The sequence below is a fragment of the Microtus oregoni genome, unplaced genomic scaffold (assembly GCF_018167655.1).
Source record: "Microtus oregoni isolate MIOR12 unplaced genomic scaffold, Mior012 000012F_ref0000307, whole genome shotgun sequence".
Classification (NCBI taxonomy): Eukaryota; Metazoa; Chordata; class Mammalia; order Rodentia; family Cricetidae; genus Microtus; species Microtus oregoni.
The window spans coordinates 2,288,873-2,303,680 of NW_024543071.1; the positions used below are offsets into that span (position 1 = coordinate 2,288,873).

The 14,808-nt window shown below is 46.3% G+C and overlaps 1 protein-coding gene across 2 annotated transcripts in view; it reads right to left on the bottom strand.

Annotated features, from left to right (window-relative positions):
- Eno4 (enolase 4) overlaps positions 1-14,808 on the bottom strand; it is a 31,217-nt gene that overhangs the window by 5,627 nt on the left and 10,782 nt on the right. The window contains exons 4-11 of one of the 2 annotated variants that reach the window (XM_041661200.1): positions 12,767-12,909; positions 9,208-9,377; positions 8,979-9,116; positions 7,586-7,639; positions 5,614-5,670; positions 4,422-4,589; positions 2,170-2,295; positions 614-809 (exon numbers count right to left, since the gene is read on the bottom strand). In XM_041661200.1, coding sequence (XP_041517134.1) covers positions 614-809; positions 2,170-2,295; positions 4,422-4,589; positions 5,614-5,670; positions 7,586-7,639; positions 8,979-9,116; positions 9,208-9,377; positions 12,767-12,909 — 1,052 coding nt within the window. The remainder of the gene's footprint in view (positions 1-613; positions 810-2,169; positions 2,296-4,421; positions 4,590-5,613; positions 5,671-7,585; positions 7,640-8,978; positions 9,117-9,207; positions 9,378-12,766; positions 12,910-14,808) is intronic. The other variant, XM_041661201.1, reaches the window with a different exon arrangement.

A 14,808-nucleotide genomic window follows, 5' to 3' on the forward strand; every position in this document is an offset into this window, starting at 1 on the left:
CTCCCTCACTGGTCCTGACGTGTAGGGTGTTCACAGGGCCTCCCTGGGCGTGTCAGGCTGACACGTCCAGCCCTTCTGCTCCCTCACTGGTCCTGATGTGTGGGGGCGTTCATAGGGCCTCCCCGGGCGTGGCAGGCTGCTCGTGGTCGTGGTGCTTGGAGCCTCACCTTCGTGAATGTCCAGCTATCTCTGACGACCTAGACAAGGTAGCAGGGATTTCCTGGGGCAAGAGTCACAGCTTTAAACCTGTTGCTTAGCAGTAAGGGCTGGGTACCTTCTGAGTCTCTGATATTCCTCTGTACTCTACAGTTGCAGCCTAGAGCAAGTAGGTGCGCTAAGATGGCTCTGCCCTCTGGAGGAGACCGGGCACAAAGCCCGATATCGTGAGCTGCCAGCGGTGGTGACCAGCGAAGGGTCTGACATGGTAGACTCAGTCTGTCACAGAACATCCTGGTGCCAGGCAGAGAGTTACACTCGATCCCCCACCAATGGCTGGACTTCTTTTGCTTTCAAGTTTTAATCCTTGCTTTTTATTAACTTGGACGTACTGTGTGGGTTTGGCTCGTTGCATAACCAAGCCATTACGGGGCACTCGGGTCAATATTTTACTCACCATTGAGAAGATGGGTTATTTCCACCAAGTCAGACATGGTGGTTTGGTTTGTGTGGTTTATGACCAGCCCGTGGGATTTGGGGGTGCTGGTATTCCTGTGCTCCAGGAGTTTAGAGACGCTTCTGGAAGCAGCCCCTGCAATGATGTAGCACCTAGAAGCAAGAGCAGCATAGATGCCGTCCCACTGTTCAGAGTCCTGGGTAAACAGATATTTAAGAGGTGATCGTTACAATGCATCGAAAGCTATCACAGAACAACAGGAGTAACAGCATATAATCAAATCATACCCTTTTTCTCAACACATAAAATATTTTCCTTGACGTCTGTGCCTTAAGGATATGCCACTGTCAAACAAATTAGCAAGCTTCGTGGAGAGAAGCTTTGAGTAATTTAATTTGAGCCTAAAGAGCTTGTGGGTGAAGAAACCAAAACATTAGCGCCTTAAGTATTACTCCCCACACTGCCTATGGAGTTACTGGAGGCCCGGGTATCACCACCCACGGCTTTGTCCACAGTGCAGTTAAACACTGACTGCTTAGAAGACTCTTTGGTTATTTCCACAAAACAAACTAACACCTGAAAAAGAGCTTGTAAGGGCCTTGAGCATCTTTATTTGTTAAGACTATTGTGTCAGTGATGGTGAGACCATTGTAGGACATGGAATATTTAATTAGATGTGTGTTCATGCGTAGACCTAGATGCATATAAAGTTATCCTGGCCACTGGACCAGATTTCAAACCATCCCATACTTGCTGACTGTGCGGTGGTGGGTCCTCTCAAATCGACAGAACTTGGTCAGCCTCAGGACTGTCCCGACAAGGCCCAGTGAGGTCCTGGGCCCTGAGTTCAGCTGCGTTTTCTGAGAGTACTGTAAGTTTTCTAGGCTGAGAAAGAGGAGCCCTGAAACTCCAAATTCGATCTAGCTTCCCTATTGTCTGGAATCTAATTCGTTGTCTCAGAGAGGATATCTGTTCCACATACAGATGGTTCTCAAAGCCATAAAAATCAAGAAGTCCAGTTTTGGATGTGGTCTTCCCAGGCCTTTAGATGGCCCTGTTCGGATGTGTTCATTTGAATACACTGGATCTGAATCCTTTTCAAAATACAGCCGTGCTACTTGTATGCAGACACAGTAGCCAGCCTTCGCCTGGGGAATATCTGGTTTTATGGAAGTCCTGTTTCCATGAGCGCAGGAAAATGCTATATGATTAACCTATGGAAGCACTGGCTGGCACAGCAGGGCCGGCTTCCGGCCGTCAGGCTGCTGTAAAGACGCAGGTACGCCTGAAGGGTTTGCGAAAGGCTCGTTTCATTTCACAGACGGGCATGCTCCTAGGTAATTGTGTTTCTGCTATTCACGGGCTTGGTAAGTGCCTTTTCACAAATGCCAAAACAAAGCAGTCCAGCCCAGCCCAAATTACAACACGTTCCCAGCAACAGACGTCAGAAGAATGGGTTTTGTATTCTGCTTTGTTATAAATTGTGGAAGGTGAGACTCCTTACTTCATCACGTGTAAAATATATGTTGGGGAACAGAGAAGGTGGCCCTGCTTACCTCCTTCCTGAAGGGATCAATCAAGGCAATGATGGCAGGATACTTGTTGATCAGATCCACGTACAGGTCCACCATCTCAGCCATGCTTTTGTACGTGCCCGCCATCACTTCGTACTTTCCCTTGCTCTGATGTGTGTAAGGGAGGCAGTGAAAGATAAATGATGGGTTCTTCAGAGGGCGAACATGTCATTCAAACTCTATTTCACACTGATGATTATACACTGGTTCTTTTCTGGGCACATTCCACTGTGCACTGTACTTTCTTTTTCTTTTTTTTAAATTCTCTCATATATCCCGACTGCAGTTTCCCCTCCCCTGTACTTTAAATTTCATTTCAGTTTTTAACCCAGGGAAGGCAAGTCACCATTGCTGTCGATGCCCCAGAGAGAGTTCTTCCCACTGACTTCAGATGGAGCCATCTACACACACACAGAACAGGTGGAGAGTGGGAGAAGAATGGCTTTCTATTTAGGGTTATGACATGGTAGTGCAGGCCCCCAGCGGCCTGGGTAGGTGGGCGAAAACACCAGTCCCTAAGCTGCCACACACTGCAGCAATACAGGCCTGCCCACTTGAGAGCCCACTCTCCTTCCGCTCACAGGGAGCAAGTCGCTTGTTCCCCTTTCTGTGAACATAGCAAACTCTGAATTCAGGGTGAAGTTTCTGCAAACTAACACCCAGCAGTAGCAGCAAGTGGTCCTGGCAAGGTGGCTCTTTCCCAGGTAGCCTGCCCCTTGCCCTGGAAGGGGCGGGTGCTGGTGCAAGCCTTTCCATTGATTTCTGCAAAGATTCCTGACCTAAGTATGGAAGCAAACAGGGTTGAAGGATCCAGTTTAGTTCTGCAAGACAAAGCAGTTTTCTTTCAAGCTTGTGACCAGGGGTGGCACCGGGATGCTTAGGTTAGGGAGGGAGGTGCACTAGGAAGTAGGCGGTTTGCTTCACTAATACCCTCCTGCTGCTCCAGCTAACAGGGTGGACTCTACTGGAACTAAGCAGGTTCCTAAGAAGTCTACAGTTAAAAGGATTTTCTACCTTTTTCACATAAAAAAACAGCGAGAAGTTTTAGCTTCTATAATGAGAAGCTTAAAAATCCTATCTTGTCAGTGAAGAAATGCTAATGACTTTGAACTAACATTATTGTAAGAATTATCTGATATCAAGCTAATACATTTTACTGACTATAAGCGATAAATACTCATTCTAGTTAGCGCTAGCAGTCAGCATATTCATAGTTCCGGGTATACGTTGCTGATGCAAACATGCAATTATTTTTCTCAATGGTGTGCCTGGGAACCAATCATTACGTGAAGAATAGGAAATTACTTCAAGCATCCCTTTATGTGCTTCGTTTCTGTACAAAGTAGAATAACTTCTAGAAATCAGCCAAAACTTAGGGTTCTTCTAGACTGTTCAAAACTGTCTCTGTAGCGGCAGTTAGAACTCAGTCAGGTGAGATCCTATTGGCCGTGTTTCCTGAGCCAACGTTAATTACCAAGTCGACACTGGTGTGCTTCAGGATGACGGGCATTAGGTAAAACCAAGAACCAGCCTTGGCGTATCTGAGGATGGGATGTATGTGCAAGCGTGTAACATGGAAAGAGACTAGATTTCTTAACACACAGATTCCCAGGCATAGAGGTGAGCTGCTGCTGTAGCCTGGGGTGTGTGTGGGGGGGGGGCAGCATTCATTTCCTTTTAAATGGTCCTCTCTGTAGGTGAACTGATCACCAGGTGATGGTCCAGGTCAGGGGCAATGATGTATTTAGTATTCCTCATAAACTTAATAACTTGGGGATGTAGCTCAGTGGTAGAACACTTGCCTAGCATGTGTGAATCAGGGTTAGATCTCATGCTTGACAAATTCAGCATTTACCAACCAAATTATTTATACTCACAAAATGTACCAGATTGTTAAATTATTTCCCAACAGCTTTCATGATTACTCTATAAATCATGCAATTAAGTAGGTTCCTAAGGAGTCCACAAATGAAGGGATTTTATACTTTTTTCACTTTTAAAACCTTCATTTTATGTGTCCATTTTAATTGCAGAATTTCTAAGTATGTAACCATGATACTTTATGCTACTTTAGAAAACCAATAGTACATTATTTTCTAGTCATTACCTAATCTGGCATTCTCAACTCCACTTTTATTTATGCATCTACGATGGCATCCGTTCAGAAAATACCCAGGTAAGTTCTAATGTAGAAATCATGTCCTGCAAACAGGGAGGCCACTTTGGGAACTCACGTAGTCCATTAACTCGTGCGCAGCGCAGTTGATGGCCAGGTGCAGGCTCATTCCCAGCTCTAGCCCCAGGTTCGAGCAGATCCCCTGGATAAGAAGCAGCGGCTGCTCTATGGTGTCGTAGTTAACAGTTAGACAGCCAAGGTGGGACATCTTGCCCATGATCGGCTGCTGCAAAATCCAAAGAAGACGGTTCAAGTTACCACAGCGTGTTAAGGTTGCTGGAACACCCTGTGACAGACATGGGTTTTAACTGGACATGGGTCTCCAAAGATCGACTCCTTCCACTTTTGATGACATCTGCTTCCAAACCACCCACCCCTGGTCTGGGCATTTAATTTCCCCTACCCCATCTGCTTGTCTTTCTTCTGTGTGCCTAACTATTCTACCTGACTGGCTCTGCCCTTCTCCATGGGGCTAACCTGAGCCACCCATCACCAGGCTATCCCTGTAAGCATCCATGGATCTCTAACTTGGTCAATCCTCCTCTCCCAAACCGACTTTCTTATGTTCTGGTTTCTTCTAGGGGAGCACTGATCAATTTTTTTTTAAATGAGTGCTAGGAAGGTAACTCAGGGGGGAAGCCACATCCTCCCAGGCCTGGCACCCAAGTGCCACGTGGTGGAAGGAGAGAACCAACTTTTCTATGTTCTCTGACCTCCACGAGTGTGAACGCTGCCTTTTTCTTTCTCCCTCTGTTGGAGGTACTCTGACTTCTAGACGATCCTTTGCTACTCTGCTATTTATACAGACAGTCTCGCTCCTAAGTCTTTTACCTGCAGGGTTAAATTCAGTCCTGCCAGTCATGAAGTCTACCCTGCAATCTTAAGATTTCAGATAATGCTGGGTGGTGATGGCACACACTTTAATCCCAGCACTCAGGAGGCAGAGGCATGAGGATCTCCGAGTTTGAGGCCAGACTGATCTAGAGTGTGTTCCAAGGCAGTCGGGACCACACAGAGAAACCCTGTCTCCAAAAACCCAAATAGACAAAGATTTCAACAGTTGATGATGGCTCTCCAGGAAACCTGCAGCCAGGAAGAGGAAGGCTGGGACCCCAGCTCCACATTGGCACCCTGGAAGCAAAGGTACCATTTCTTTGACTTGGTCCTGGTCTTTGAAGCAAAATACTAAGTGAGGGGGCGGGGAGCAGGGCACACAGGGCACCCAACCGAGGTGGAGAGCACGTGCTTACCTGACCTCTTTTGCCCCCATCATGCCCCTTTTTGGTCTCTGGTTTTGGAGGTGGGAGCTGTGGGATGAGAAGATAAAGAAAATTGTATCCCTTGGTATTTCAGACATCCCTGAGACAGCAAGCAGAGCTGAAGCTGGCTGTTCTTAGGGAACCCATCTTCCACACCATGAATCTCATTCCCATACAAATGGAGTCAGTGACACACACACACACACACACGGATCATTCCAGAAATGCTCTTCTTAAAGTCCTTAGTTCTTTCTCCAACTCAAGTCCATTTTTAGTTCATCCTCTTCACCCACTGCACGCTGGTTTTCCTCCAAGCAAACACAGGTCACACCAGCAACTCCTGGTGTGTGCAGGTGAATAACAAACCCTCTCCTGACCTTCAGGACTTCTATCTGCCACTGCAGGATTTGCTCTTACAGGCCCAATATTCTCAGAGTAAAATCAAGGTGTGTTTGATCTTTGGAGAGAGCCAAAGGTCATGAAATACTTTATAAATTCTAAAGGATGACCTTAGCAAAGAGCCAGTGTCTCAGGAACTAAACTGGGATTGTCTAATACCTCGGAAGACAGACAGATCCACTGCCAATGAACAATGTATGCACTTGGATCACAGGGAGCTTCAGCTGTCAACTTGACACAAACCCAGAGTCACCTAGGAGGAGGGACCCTCAGCTGAAGAACTGTCCAGGTTAGACTGGCCTGGGACCATGTCTATAAGGTCTCTCTCTCCTCTCTCCTCTCTCCTCTCTCCTCTCTCCTCTCTCCTCTCTCCTCTCTCTCTCTCTCTCTCTCTCTCTCTCTCTCTCTCTCTCTCTGATGTGAGATTCCCCTCTGTATGCTGTGAATATGTCTTATTACCATTGGTTAATAAAGAAGCTGCTTTGGCCTATGGCAGGGCAGAATATAGCAAGGCGGGAAATCCAAGCAGAGATAGAGGAGGAAAGAAGGTAGAGTCAAGGAGATGCCATGTAGCCACCCAAGAAGCAAGAGGTAACAAACTATGAGCCTTGTGGTTAAGTATAAATAATAGAAATGGACTAATTTAAGATGTAAGAACTAGCTAAGAATACGCCTAAGCCATTGGCCAAACCGTGTTGTAATTAATACAGTTTTTAGTTTTCGGGGCTGGGTGGCTGGGAACCAAAGTACAGTCTCAGTTTCTCTCTCTCTCTCTCTCTCTCCCTTTCTCCCTCCCTCCCCAGCTTCCCAAATGCTGGGATTAAAGGTATGCATCACCACCACTCAGCTGTGAGGCTTTCCTAACTGTTGACTGGTATAGAAGAGCCCAGCCTACAGTGTATGGAACCATCTGGAGACTGTTTGACTGAGCCCCCTTTTGTAAGATGCTTTTTGCCACCCCCTCCCCCCCCACCATTAGGACAATCAGCTCCTCACACCTGGGAGTCCCCTTTCTTTTTCCTAGTCCTTCCTGGTGTCTAATGACCTAGGGGTGCCTCCTCCTCTCCTGCCCACTCCAGTATTACCACCCTGGCTGGATTTGTATACGGTGACCCCTCCTTCTATAATTTAAACAGGTCCAGCACTACTGGTTCTATTTAATGGACCCAAGATAATGCTGGAGATTTTAAAGTGATTAAATGTGCAGACTATGTGAACCACAAAAGAAAGAAAGAAAGGTAGCTGAACAAGCCAGGGGAAGCAAGCCAGCAAGCAACGTCCCTCCATGTCTTCGGCTCCAGGTTCCTGCCCTGACTTTCCTTAGTGATGGATTGGTACCTGGAAATGGAAGCCAAATAAACCCTCTCCTCTCAGGCTGCTTTTTTTTTTTAGTTATGCTGTTTATTACAGCATGAGAAAGCAAACTAGAACAGCTTGGTTTGGATAGGAAACCCAAAGCAAATGAATGCATTCTTCATAGCAGCAACAGCAATACTGATTTAACCCCAAATGAACCAGGAGCTGAATTCAGGTGTCTCTGCTTCCCCAGGCTGCCTTTACATACCGTCTCAATCACTCTGTTGATTTGTTTCTGAATTTCCAGGAGCAGCTCTATACCCTGTAAGCAGAACAGCCATGGTGTACAGCTTCATTCTGCAGATGACAAACCTGAGAGTCATACCCCGATGGCCAGTGTTTCCTCAAACTGAGGACTGCCAGTTAGTGGAGGGTGTGGCCTACGCAATGAGAAGAATGAGTGTTCATCTCTGACCCCTGTTGGTTTGTGTGTGAGTGCCAGGCATCTTGTCTTGGCATCTTCATGGTGAAAACCAGCGAACCCTTCTTTATCCTAGCCTCTTGGCCAGGCTGGACAACGTAGCAATGCATGCCGCAGGTCACCAAGGAGGCCTGGCTAACTAGTCACGTAAGAACTAGAACAGTGGGGCTACAGGGATGGCTCATCTGGAAACGCATTTGTTTTTGCAGGGGACACAGGTTCAGTTCCCGGCATCCACAGGACAGCTAACAATTATCTGTAGTCCCAATTGCAGAGACTCCATTACCCTCTCCTGGCCTCCTCAGGCGCTAGATAGACAGGGTGCACAGACATATGCAACCAAAACACCCATACGCATAAAACAGAAATAAGTGCATCTTTAAAAGGAGGAAGAGCAGGAGGTGGGGCTGTGATCTTGAGGGCGTCAGCACAGGAAGGTGAGGATGGCGTGCAGAATGCTCTGGAGTCCCAAGACCACAGACGGGTCCTGCCACAGGGCCTGAAAATGGCTTCACAGATAATCTGACGGCTGGAGTGTCACGTGAAAACGGATATTGTGAGGTAATAAGAATTTTGTTTAAAGGGATTCTTTTTCACAGAGAAAGCAAGTGAAACTTTTGTACAGCTTATTTTCACAATTTACAAAGTTTCACTCATCACAGGAAGGATGTGGGGAGCTTCCTCTCCTTTTTCTGAGAACACCGTAGCATGAACCTTGTAGAGGACTCGGGAGCATACTGACTCTCCAAAGGGCGATGTAGACCTCACCAGCACACCTGGGAAATGAAGCTCCCACATAGGATGCATTCATCTCACAAATGAGCATTGAATGCCTGGTCTGCTAGCCTGGAGTTCTTTATATAACAGAATAGGTCGCTGGGGAGTGCCGGCTCCTGCTACAGCCAACAAGCAGATACTCGGGGTATTCTCAGATGATAGCTCCCACAAGACCTCGCTCCTTTGAGTCACTAATATGAGCCAAGGCTGGACCAAACCAGACCAAACCACTAAGAGGGTCTGTTTCCTTTTGTTTGAGTTCCTGCTTTCTTCTGATTGATTTGATTTCCTAAAATATCATTTCATATATTTTAGTCACTCCCCCTTGATTGACACTAAAATTCACCAATGGTGGAGGATTGGGCGGGGGAAGTAGGAAAAGCGTCTTAGCTGAGTCAGGTACTTGTTTGGTTGTTAATCCGGGATGGGGGATGCAAATCACTTCCTTCATTAAGTTTAGCTTCCCGGGTGATGCCTTCCCGCAGCTGAGCACAGATCCCATCAGCAGAGGCATGGTGAGTGTCGCCGCTGACGGCTGCTCCTGCCAGGGAAGCAGAGGAGAGAGAGAATGGCAGTTCAGCGCAGGGCCTCGTCCCAGATCCCATGCATAGATGGGTGCAACCTTCACTGACCTGGCCATGCTTCAGGGATGCAATGTTCATGTACAGAGGGACACTGGCCAGGCTGGCACTGGTTTTCGCCACCGCTAGTGAAACAGCGCCTATGGCCATGCTACCGTGGAGGATGGGTTCAGGGGGTTCTGGGGGGATAATAGGTTTTTCCAAAAGCGTGTCCCTCCGCCCTGGAGAGGAAAACAGAGACAGGATTCGTTTCTAGAAGCCTCACTGTAATAGAACCGCATCTTCTTCAGATGCTGCACTCACAGAAGACCCAGCACAGACGGAAGGGCGAGAGTTAAGGTTGGCCTTCTCCCCTTCAGCTCCCAGGGGTTTTCAGATTTGCTCACTTAGCCCTGGGCTCTGCCTGATGGTTTTCAGGCCACTCGGCATGATCATAGTCCATAATCATATGAGGTGGATACTGATACTCCCACAGTTGCGTGTTAGTAGACTGGGATTTGTTGTGGTGACGGGACCACAACATATTTATTGTGCAATTTTGTTGGGGGATATTCGATCACACTGTGAACCCCGAGTCTCCATTGGTATTAATTAAATATAATTCACCTTGGGTCAGGTTAACAACTAGTTGACAGAAAGCAATCATAGAGCATCAGAGGGCACCCGGGGGGGATAGAGAGAGCACCAAAAGTAGTAGGTGCAGCTTAGGATGCACTCTTGGGGAGACACCAGCAAGGCGAGATTAGCTAGTAGCAACTCAGCCTCTCTGAGCTAGTGGGTTTTCACCCCAGCCTTTGAACCTCGAATCTTATTTATAAATAGAACAATAGAGATTTAATTAAAGCTACCGCTAGTGGCAGCCAAAACTGGTGCCTGCAGGAACAGAATTCCCTCCAGGATGCAGCCTGAGCCACAGGGCCTCTGCCAGAGAAGCAGACCAGGGACTGCAGAGTTGTGACTGCTGACTGAAGCCACTGAGCCGGAGATAACACAATATCTTACAGGAAGCAGATGCAGGCTCAACCTAGAGTGCTCGAATTCCAAACCCCGCTCTTCAGTGTCACTGTAGTTTCCGTGTACCTCACATCGAGCACCTCTTCCTATTTTACCGTCCTTTTCTCTAAACCCAAAGCCATGTGTTGTTCTCTTTGGCCACCATCTCTAGTAGAGCCCAAGCCCAGCCGTCTACCCAGAATCCTCACCCAACTTCTCAGCCACCCTGTCTCTTCAAGCCCTCCTAGCCAGCCTCCAGCCTCCCAGTCTTCCCCACTGCCACTTTGGGTCCTCAGTGGAGAGAAGACACTAAGCACCCAGCACACGATTAAGACAGAGCAAATCCCTGTCTCCTTCTGTAACTTCTCTTTCCTTAAGCTCTCAGTCCTGAGTCAAAAGCATCTGCCCCGTGAAGTTTATTGGTGCATCCCACCTGTAGCTCAGTAGAGTCTACATCCTCTGAGAAAAGACACATCTAACATAACTCTCTTAGGTTAGTTCTGTTCCTCGCACTGAAGCAGAAACAATGAAATAAAGGATCTCAGTTTTCACTGCCTCTCTGTTCCTTCCTGGTGTGGTGTTTCTTCTTCTTCGGTCTCCTCATTATTATTATTTTCTGACACAGGGTTTCTCTGTGTGTCTCTGGTTGTCCTGGAACTCACTCTATAGACCAGGCTGACCCCAGACTCACAAAGATCAGCCTGCCTTTGCCTCCTGAGTGCTGGAATTAAGGGTGTGGGCCAACACTGCCGGGCTGGTGTTTTCTTATTTAATGACACCCACTTTTTAACTGTGTGTCCAGATAGGCCTGGGCTACTGGCAGTCACGGCAAGTTGAAGGAAACATGGCATGAGTCCTTCGGAGATAGAAAACTGCTCACGATACCAGGGGCAGTTCTAGAACTAGCATACTGAAGGGGCCGCCATTGGCACTCTGTTGGAAGTGCAGGCAGAGGTCTCAGTGAAGCAAAGCTGTAGAAAACAATGCTGATATATGAGACCAAAACAGAGCCATATACCTTGCAGCTTAAGGTTTCTGTTTGCAGCCAAGACAGTTAAGAATAAGTTCCTATTTATCCTGTGTCGAGTCCTTGCAAGTTAAGGTTTCTATTTGTAACTGATAATAAATTTATGTTGTAAACTGCAAAGCATGTGTCTCAGCCTACACTAAACTTGCGCCCCCACTCACATGATTTACACCCTTGCCCTTGTTCCTTGACTTTCACCATATAACAACATATAACAGCCGCCTTTTGGCCCCTGTGAACAGCTCATAGCTCCTGTAAGAAGCACCGCAAGACATCAGCAGGGGCTGTCCTCTTAAATCTCAGCTTAGGGTGAGAAAGCCAGCCGGCCAGTCGGTGTACCCCAAAAGACATCTCGCTTTAACTGGACAACTGTGGATGTGGACTTTCCTGCTCTTTGTAGCACAGATGATAAAAACCCAAAGACAGATATTGGAGTTCAAGCTGAAGATCAGAAAAGCAAACCAGCCAACCGCTAGAGAGTTCTTTTAGCTCTGCCAATGCTCAGACCAAAGGGGTGATCCTGTCTTCAGATTCCGTCTGTCTCCAGCAAACCTCAGACTCCAGACTCCAGTGAGTTCCTGTCTCTTCCCCTTTATATTCCTCTCTTCACCCAGCCATATCATTCCAGTCTCCACCTCCCTAGTGCTGGGATTGAAGGTGTGTGCCACCACTGCCTGGCCTGTATGGCTGACTAGTGTGGCTGCTTTGCATTCTGATCTCTAGGCAAGCTTTATTTATTAAAACACAAATAATAAACCACTATAATCAGATATGTGATTAGATCATAGAACTCGCCTCTGGCAAAGCAGACCCTTTATTATGGGATGGCTTTTTGATTGCCTCATGGAAAACTTCAGGGAGGTGCAAATCCCTGCCCTCCATGTTCCCACCTTCCTCTTACCCCTCTCTCACTGCCACGGTTTAAGGCCTTTTATTCAATTAGTGCTCACCTATGAATAACAGCATAATCATTTCATTTCTCAAATAAAAGGGGAGGGTAAAGTGAGAATGAACGTAGTCCACCCAGCACAGCAGATTCAAGGGAGTCAGATGGCACCTTGCTGGGCACTGCCTACCCCAAAGCCCGGCCTTTATTCTTCATACCTTTGCAGCAAATGGTGCTGTGATGTGGGAAGTCCTTCTGTATATGTATTGTTTTTATTGTTTTATGAATAAAGCTGATTGGGCCAGTGGCTTAGCAGAGTAAAGCCAGGCAGAAAATCAGAACAGAGAGAGAGAGAGAGAGAGAGAGAGAGAGAGAGAGAGAGAGAGAGAGAGAGTCAGGCAGATGCCATGTAGCTGCTGAAGGAGAAGGACTCCAGAACCTTTCTGGTAGGTCACAGTCTCATGGTGATACATAAATTAATAGAAAGGGGTTAATTTAAGATGTAAGAGCTAGCTGGGAATATACCTAAGCTATTGGCCAGACAGTGTTGTAATTAATATAATTTCTGTGTGATTATTTGGGAGTGAGTGGCCTGGAAAAAAATTATGAATGGTACCCAACATGGGGCACAACTATTATTCAGGTCTGGGTGGCTGTGAAACATGGCCTCTGGTTACAGCGCTGGAAGATGGCAAGCCACTCACCTGGCTTCTGTCCTTTCTTCTTGGTGGGAGGTGGAGGAGGTGGTGGCAGGATTACAGGCGGAGGTACGGGCACTGACTCCTCAAGGCTCCTTTCCAACTCTTTTCTCTCTTTATCTTCTTGTACTTTATTTTTAAAAAATAGCCTGCATGGCAAGAAGTGTAAGACTTTACAATGGAATGTCATGATTTAGAGCTGACCCTGGTATGTTTCAATAATACGTTTTTTTAAGCTAAGGAAGAACAAATTAGCTTTAATTCCCAAGGTTAATAAAAGTAATGATGGTGTTAAAACTATTTTTTTCAAGAACCAAATTCTTATCATTTAAATTATTTGAGCTCTTTTTATACTCTCTAAATAAAATTCAAAGGCATAATTTGATTAAGGGGTACTGGACTTTTTTTTTTTATAAAAATGACATGCAGAAGCCAAACCATTCAAGAATCCTTAGTGAAAACAGGGTTGGAAATATGTCTTTTCCTTTTCCTCTTAGCAAGAGATTTATTTTTAAGTGTGTGCACACACGTGTGTGTGTGTCTATGCATGCACACATGTAGGTATTTGTGAAGACCAGAAGTGTCCAATCTCCCAGGAGCTGGGCTTCTAGGCAGCTGTGAGCTGGGAATTCAATGTGGGTACTCGGCTAGAGCAGAATTAATGTGGGATGCACCTCTGTATGCTGTGATTATTTTTTTATTACTATTGATTAATAAGGATGCTGCTTTGGCCTATGACAGGGCAGAATATAGCTGGGCAGAGAGGCCAAACAATACAGGGAGAGAGAAGGTAAAGTCAAAGAGGATGCCAGCAGTTGCTGGGGAAGCAAGATGTGAGGTAACAAGCCATGAACCTCGTGGTAAAATATTAATAAAAATGGATTACTTTAAGTTGTAAGCACTAGTTAATAATAAGCCTGAGCTAATAAGCCAAACAGTATGTAATTAATATTAAACCTCTGAGCGGTTACTTTTAAAAGTGGCCTTGGGACCTGGTGGGATGAGGAGTCTCCAGTTACACAGGATGGACTGACTCTTACCTGAGCTCCATCTCTGCAGCCTCCCTTTTTCCTTCTGATGAGGGGAAGGTGTGTGCGTGACTTAGAATGAGCATGTATACAAAACTTTCGGGAAACCCCAGTAGACACAACTACATAGCATTTCACCACCCCTCCCCCATCAAGTTTGTTTCGAATTTGGCTTTAAAGTGTGGTTGATGTGGGAAGTCCTTTTGCATGCGTGCTGCTTTATTGGTTGATGAATAAAGCTGTTTTGGCCAATGGCTTAGCTGAGTAAAGCCAGGGGGAAATCAAACAGAGATATATAGAGAGAGTAGGTGGAGTCAAGTAGATGCCATGTAGCTACTGAAGGAAACAGATGCCAGAATCTTACCAGTAAGCCACAGTCTCTTGGCAATATACAGATTAATAGAAATGAGTTAATTTAAGGTTTAAGAGCTAGCTAGGAATATGCCTGAGTTGTTGGCCAAACTACGTTCTAATAAATATAGTTTCTATGTGATCATTTGTGTTTGAGTGGCCAGGAAACAAAAGTACAATCTCCGTCTACATGTGGTAGTGGTCTTATTATTACCTTTGGGGTTAACATTTCTGGAGGCCTCAGTGAGATTCAGACACTCACCCAAATTCTAAACTCAGACCTTTGGTCTGGAACTCTGGGTGCCTGGGGGGCTGCCTTAGGAGGCACATGCCTTGAGATGTTCCAAGGCGCCAAGACTGCATTCAGTTCATGGACTATTGGGGTAAACTTTTGTGTTTAGAAAAGCAGCAAGCATCCACAGAGGCCTCCTGGTGAGTTATAGTCTGGTTCTATTTTGTGAGATTCCTATTTGGAACATGAAAGGGGTTCAAATGGACCCCAATATTCTCCACTCCAGGGCAAAGAGCAAGATGTTGCCCTGCCCACCTGAGGGTCTCGGTCTGGCTTTGTGTCTTGTTTGTGTTGTTTTGTGTATCTTGTCTTTGGCTTCATCTTTACTGTCCTCTTCCTGCCATGTGTACTTTCTGTATTAATCCGTTTAGTTTGCA